Genomic DNA, 6869 nt, shown 5'->3' with positions numbered 1-6869 from the left:
CCTCGCACGCACAGCTGCCCCCACCCGGGGCACCGCGGCCTGCGCCGCCTCACGGGAGCTCTGGTTCCTTCCGCAGATGAAAGAAACGATCATGAATCAAGAAAAACTCGCCAAGCTCCAGGCCCAAGTGCGCATCGGTGGCAAGGTAGGAGCCTCCCTCGCTGGTTGCGGCCTCGCGCGGCGCCTAGGACGCCGAGGCCTCAAAACCGGGCAGGAGCGGCCCTGAGAGCTCAGTGTTGCTGGGCGGTCCCGGGGAACCTGAGCTGCTGTGGCAATCCCTAGTCTGCTTCGTAGAAGCAGAATGCAATGGCTGAATCTCTAGCCATTTCTGTCCGAGTTTACTGCTTGTGTGCTTGTACAGGCTATTTTAGGAGGTCTTTACAATCTGAAATAAGCAGAGCTTACAGTAAGTGAGTGCAGGCAGAGTTTTCATTGCAAAGCACCGAGGATTATGTTCTAAACCTAGTAATGAATCCCGAAGTTGGCCATGGTCATTTTTTTACTGTTTAGGACAAATCTGGAATTTCTGTACTAACCTAGTCCTATCATTGTGGAATTGGAAGACATAACATGTTGGAAGATCTTTTTATTTTATCGTGACGTCTAAACTTACRTGTGTGATAATCTGGAAGTAAAGAAGTATTGGGAAACATGGTCAGTCTTGTGCTAGTAAAGGTTTAAATTCCAGTTTGAGTTTTTTACAGCAAGAACTCGTTTATATTGAAGAAATAAACAGAATATATTAGAATGAAACTATTCAACATAAAWTTTATTGATGGGGTTTCCAGTAGCTTTCTCTTGTGGGTTGAGGGTTTTGCCTGCAGATGGAGATTTAGGCAGCCTTAAATGAGATGTGGTAGTTCCCCATATTCTGTATATGGGGTACTYGTTGAGCTGAAAACTGCTGTATCATACTAGTAATTGCATATGTATTACCTGTGCTGACTACAGAGGTTTTTAACATTGGTCTCTTGAAAGTATGCATCCAGATTATACCTATTACTGAAACTAAGCAGATAGTTGTGGGCACTCCAGGTCTTTTAAAGACATTAAGTGAAGCTAAGAATATGTTGGCAATGCCATCATTCAGTTTTCAGATTAATTTGTGAAATTGTTTGAATTACTTGAGCCTGAGTTTTGTTTGTATAACTGCAAAATGCTACTAGAATTCTTCAGGGCAATGTCACCAAATCATGAGACAGGTGTTTTACTTTAGGAATGGAGGAGGAGAAGGGAAAGAGTCAGTTCTCCTTGTTGTAATAAAAGGCTATACTTTTGCTTCTGCAGGAGGATTTTTGTGATATTGCAAGGCTGCAGACCTTAAAAATACACAATCTATTGTATTTAGGGGAGTGAATATTGTAATACTTTGTTATGTGAAACRAGATTTGTGTAGGATATTGCTACATCTAAACATCATGGCTTTTCTTCCAAAGCTTTTTAGAGGACTGGCAGATGAATCTGCATAGATTGTGTTGCATTTGTGGCCTGCCTGTCTGTACCCACTCTTCTTTAATACAGCAGTAGAACTGTGTAAATAGCATGCCTCAGCATGATCAGGATAGGATTTGCTTACTACAAATCATCTTTGGAAGCTTAAATCCATAAAGATGAAAACAGTAGCTATTTTCTACTAGATTCAGATTGTCTGAAGCTTGATACTTGTTTTTACTTGTTCATACTGGTACAGAGTGGATACATTTTCTGTATTGCAACTGACTTACCAGAGACACAATTTTTGAAATTAATTCCAAAGGTCTTTTGTCCTGAGAGAGTTGTGTAGTGTTTATGTGGCTCATTTCCTTGGTAGCCATGGTAATGGTAAAAGTTATTTTTCTGATTGTAGTAGTTTTCAAATTGCTGTGTGTGCTCACCTGATGGTAGTAGGGAATGAACATCAAGCTCTCTAAAGACTTAACTTTGGAGTTGTAATCTTCAAGGGCTGCTCTCACTTGAATTTGTCTATTAACATTCCTCATTGTTAGTAATTGGACTGTTTGAGGTGTTAGTGTCCAGCCAGCTTTTTAATTTTTGTCACAGACATTTGGGCATGAACATTTTCTTGTTGCTAGCATGTAACAGAGCAGAATCTGAAGTAGCTGGACTTAGATTAGTAGTGATAGTGTATCAAAACAGAACTTAATGGTTCCTTAACCTGTTCCTCACTGTTCTATATCATATTTTACTGAAGGCTTATGATTGTGCCAGGAAATACAGAATGGTAGAGTTTTTTTTTTTTTTTTTTTGATGGATACAAATGCCTTCTAATATGGGTCAGTCCTTGGAGAAATCTAGGGCTCTATTTCTTTAGAGGAACTTTCCCTTTATGTGTATTTCTCTTCCTAAACAGAGGTGGTCTTGAATACTACTTAGAAGTATTTAAAAAAAATACACATATATTTGTAAAACACTTCATTTTTTCCAAAATATTTTTATTAAATGTTTGTAAGTCTATCAGATGGAGATGTGTATTTGGAATAAAAATACTGTGTTTAGAGTTCTTTTGTATTCATTTGTTGTGTTAGTAACTTTTTATAGTCTGTTTCCTATATCAAAATTTGGCTACAACAAGGAAGGATAAGCTTACTTCTTGTCAAAATGGAGTGCTGCAGAATCCCCATGAGAATTGTGGCTCTTTGGTGCATTGGTTCTTAAAATCTTCTGCTACTTCTAACAAACAACCAAGCAAAGCTTGCCTAGTAGCAAAGGAAGACTGCTGCACTGCAGTGGGAAGGGTGGAGTTGTGTGTGCCATGACACAGAAATGGAACTTTACATTATTAACTTGATTTGTAGATAGCTGCAGAGTAGTTATGTGGCCCTGTGGGTTAGAGTTTGTGAAGAACTAATTAAATATTAATTTGTAACTTTTTTCCAAAGGGCACTGCCCGCAGAAAGAAGAAGGTTGTCCACAGAACAGCTACAGCAGATGACAAGAAACTTCAGTTCTCTTTGAAGAAACTGGGAGTCAACAATATTTCTGGTATTGAAGAGGTAATTACTTTTAAAGAAAAAAGATGCTTCATACAGAAACATAAATAATAGAAACAAAATAAATTTCCTGTAAAGTAGCATCTTAAGCTTATCTGTAAATTGCCAACAAGTCTTTGTGGAGGTCTAGCAGCTTCAGCTAGTTTCCTGTTAAATTGAAAACATGATGCAAAACTGCTTGATTTTTTTTTAATTTATTTTTTTTCTTACAGGTAAATATGTTTACCAACCAAGGAACAGTCATTCACTTCAATAACCCTAAAGTTCAGGCATCTCTGGCTGCTAACACTTTCACTATCACTGGCCATGCTGAGACAAAGCAGCTGACAGAAATGCTTCCTAGCATCTTAAATCAGCTTGGAGCTGACAGTCTGACCAGCCTGAGGAGATTGGCAGAAGCCCTACCCAAGCAACGTAAGTTGAACCTTGAATTCATTTTATGGTGACAGCTGACATGTAGCTTACATGTGTAGCTGCAGTTGGTCTAGGACTATGAAATTGTAGCTGGGCTTGATTTCATACTAGTTAAGATCTTGGTGTGGCTACAATAGTTTGACTTAATGTAGTTCTTTAATACTAGGTAGAACTGTTACTCTAAAAGAGGTAAGTTTTTCAAAAAGATTTACTTTGAACATGTTTGTTTTGACAGTTTGAATGGAAACATAAGCAAAGCAGAGATAGACTTGAGGTTTTAGTAAGTCTTGCTACTGCTTTGTTCCTATCTGGTGYGGTGCAGATACTTCTTCCTGCATAGGCTTTTTTGATAGCCAATACGCAGTATTTGTAAGGAGAGACATTATAGTATCTTGTGTGTATGAAACTGTAGAGAAACAGGACTGGTAAGAACATAAAGCTAGATGTACCAACTTCTTGTCTACATCCTTAAATTAGTAAGAGAACCTGAACATCTGTTTTTCTTAAAACTGCAGGAGGGAAAAGTAGAGGAGGCCCTTAAGCATGGGGTGTTTGGAAAAGGTGCTGCTGCTACAGGGTGAGAATTGAGAGAATTGTCCATTCCCTCCAAAGTACAGAGTATCCTAAACACAGAGGAAAAGGGGAGAGGCTTAAGAAAGTATCCTGTTTCTGGTAGTAATGGGCTTGGTGTTTGCTTATCTTACGCTTTATCAGCAAAGATTTGCTTTTGTAGAAAGTAATTTTCTTTTTATTATTTATATCCTCATTCTTAGCTTTGAGGATTTGATGTCTTTTTATTTTTTCCCTTCTCGTGATAGATTCTATCTCTGTTTCCATTCCTAAAGTTTATCCTACTTGCCTGCCATCAATTTTCCACCTTAAAAGAAATCCTGATAGAAGTAGATGGGTACAGTGCTTCTTTCCTTGTGGAGTTCACATCTCTCGGCTTTCTGATGTCACCTGAGTGACTTTGTTGTGGTAGGAATAGGATAATGAGAAAACCTAGAGACTTTAAAATGATTTCTTAAGATGATAGTAGATCCTAGCTTTCTTCTAGTAGCAAAGTGGGTATATGTAAGACAGGCAAAACTGCACAGTTTAATATTAAAGAAGCTTGTTTAAAGTGCTTGTTTTACATGATGTGGTAAATGTTGCTTTCCACTTTGGATGGATGCTAGAGCAGATGCACAAAACTTTCTATTCAGCATTGTTTACTAGATTTGGAAGTCTTAACATCAAAGAGTGAACTGTCAGTGATGATTGCTTTTGCAGGTACTAAAGTAAGCTTAGTTTGGTCTTGTGGATGAGAGAGAATACAGACAATTTAGGATATTGGCTTCTAAGCCAATTGACTTTTACAATTAAGTACACCTGTGAATTTTATGGAGGAAATAACATGGTTCAGTTTTAAAGTGTAGTACTTGGCACTTAAATGTATTAAAGCTGTAACAACTTTCTGCTATTAAAAACAAAAGGTGAATTTACAGTGACCTTGTTCCAAGCAGTTTCAGACTCAAGATTGTGAATTCTTTTAGTTCCCCAGAAAACAGGGTGCAGTGATTTTGGAGATCTGATGTGAATTCATTTCTTCCCTCATGCTTTTCTTGAAAATTGTGAAGGAATAATTTGATAAATTGAGATGATTGAGAATTTGAGACAGCTCAGCCTAGGTAGTACAGCTAAGAATAGCAGTAAAAGTTGTGGCACAGGCACCCAAGACCCTGAAGTATCTATTCTTAGCATTATACTGCTGTAATTTCACAGATGTTCATTGGTCTACTAGAATAGGCATGGTTGAGTCTAGTTAGTTCTGGCAAATAGAATAGTTGAGAAGTTACTGTGTCAGCAGAGATGCAGACCAGAACATGTGATTACCAGCTAAATGCAAAATTGCACATCCAATTCCGCTGACTTTGCCAGTGAACAATAATATCTTTTACCTGCCTCTAGTTATCTACGTCTGCCTGCAGCTTAACAATTACAGCTTAGTTTTCCTTGAAGGTCTAGGCTTATAAGAAAGACTTGAATCCTTTCTTGTTGATGTTCTCAAAGTCTATGTATTTTACAACTACTGAGTAGTCAATAAATCAAATTGCTGTTTTGAGGAAAGGATAAAATCCTAGTCTTTGCACTTGTAGCTAAAAATTATTACCCCACAAGTGACTCAACATGATGTAGTTGCAGGATGCTGACTAGAAAACTGGTCGTAACATGCATMGTCTCATTTCCCTGCTGGGCTGTCTTTAAACCTGTACCTAGAAAGTTCACATTCCTTTGTTACTGATCACTGCAAATTTGTATTCAGTGGGGGAACAGTATGGAACGCTGCAGTTTAGTTCAGCCTTTTTGATAGTTTGTTTTTTTTAAAAAAAACAAACATACAAAAAAAACTTTGTAACCAAGATGCCTATGGTGAACTTGAATGATGCTTTTGAACTACTTGCTGTTGCAGCTGTGGATGGAAAAGCACCACTTGCTACTGGTGAAGATGATGACGATGAAGTTCCAGGTAAGAACAAATGTGAAATGGAGGAAAAGCTGTGAATCTTGCTGAGAGATGACATGTGTAGGAAATATTGGGTGAAGGAAAGCAAGAATATTTAACCATTTCAATGGACAAGTTATCCTGTCATTACTGACTGCATAAGTTTTACGCATTAGAGCATCCATTGGCAGTGTTGGCAGTTTTCAGATGCCATGTGAGACTGAATGGATTACTAGTTTGAGACAGCATTTTAGTTCTTTGTATGAGTAATAGCTATAGCTAACATAACAATTACTTTAATATTTGGTATAAAGGGTGGGAGGAAACTAAACAACTTTTCATTGTACATGCCCTTTGTTCAGTGGTAGGTATAATGAAGCTAAAAATAATTAGAGTTGTGCTTTATAATGAAGCACTTAAAATTTCTTGCTTTAAATAAAAAGAATGAACTATGAAGCTCTTAAATGTTGCCAGGTCTGTATTTTATAAGCTGGATATCTTTTTTATGTTGTAAGTACTTGATGCAAACTAAAACTGTGGGAAAAAAATACACTTAGCAAAGCAGAAGTGGGTAACACTAATTTAAATATTTTTCTTTTTCTAGATCTTGTTGAAAACTTTGACGAAGCTTCAAAGAATGAGGCAAACTGAACTGAGTGTCACTTTCTGAATAAAATTAAAACTTGAAAAAGCTACATGGAGCTGCTATTTTATATTGTGACTGCTTTTATTTGATTTTTTTTTTATTTCCAGTTGAGATCACAAGATCTGTAATATTTGGAAACTCCTTGAACCTTGCAGCTCTTAGTTATTGCTTGTACATGATATTATTTTTGTGGCCTGGTTGAATTTAAACATATGCTTTCAAATAAGTCAGTTTGCTAATGAATCTCTGCCTACATACAATTTTTGAGTAACTTGTATACAAGCAAAACCCCATCTTTAATGAACTTTGGCATACAATAAAAATATAAAATAAA

The 6869-nt window shown here is 37.2% G+C and overlaps 1 protein-coding gene across 2 annotated transcripts; it reads left to right on the top strand.

The window, feature by feature from the left end:
- Positions 1 to 41: 41 nt before the first annotated feature.
- BTF3 (basic transcription factor 3) lies at positions 42 to 6869 on the top strand. Of its 2 annotated transcripts, XM_085321986.1 has the most exons (5): positions 42 to 145; positions 2880 to 2993; positions 3203 to 3404; positions 5857 to 5913; positions 6494 to 6869. In XM_085321986.1, exons 1-5 carry the CDS (start codon positions 77 to 79, stop codon positions 6538 to 6540), a joined length of 489 nt encoding a protein of 162 aa, XP_085178112.1. In that variant the 5' UTR covers positions 42 to 76; the 3' UTR covers positions 6541 to 6869. The 2 variants fall into 2 exon arrangements, with proteins under 2 accessions (XP_085178112.1, XP_085178113.1); XM_085321987.1 differs by lacking the exon at positions 6494 to 6869 and having other exon boundaries at positions 5808 to 5898.

The sequence above is a fragment of the Rhea americana genome, unplaced genomic scaffold, assembly GCF_003343005.1.
Source record: "Rhea americana isolate MKP2758 unplaced genomic scaffold, rheAme1 scaffold_74, whole genome shotgun sequence".
NCBI lineage: Eukaryota > Metazoa > Chordata > Aves > Rheiformes > Rheidae > Rhea > Rhea americana.
Note: the sequence above shows the minus strand (reverse complement) of the source record. Positions and strands in the feature narration are given on the sequence as shown.

Excerpts from the sequence above, each read along its gene's own strand:
- BTF3 (XM_085321986.1), top strand. The coding sequence starts at position 77 with ATGAAAGAAACGATCATGAATCAAGAAAAACTCGCCAAGCTCCAGGCC. Across the intron at positions 146-2,879 it reads AAGTGCGCATCGGTGGCAAG|GGCACTGCCCGCAGAAAGAA; the intron begins GTAGGAGCCTCC and ends TTTTTTCCAAAG. Across the intron at positions 5,914-6,493 it reads TGATGACGATGAAGTTCCAG|ATCTTGTTGAAAACTTTGAC; the intron begins GTAAGAACAAAT and ends TTCTTTTTCTAG.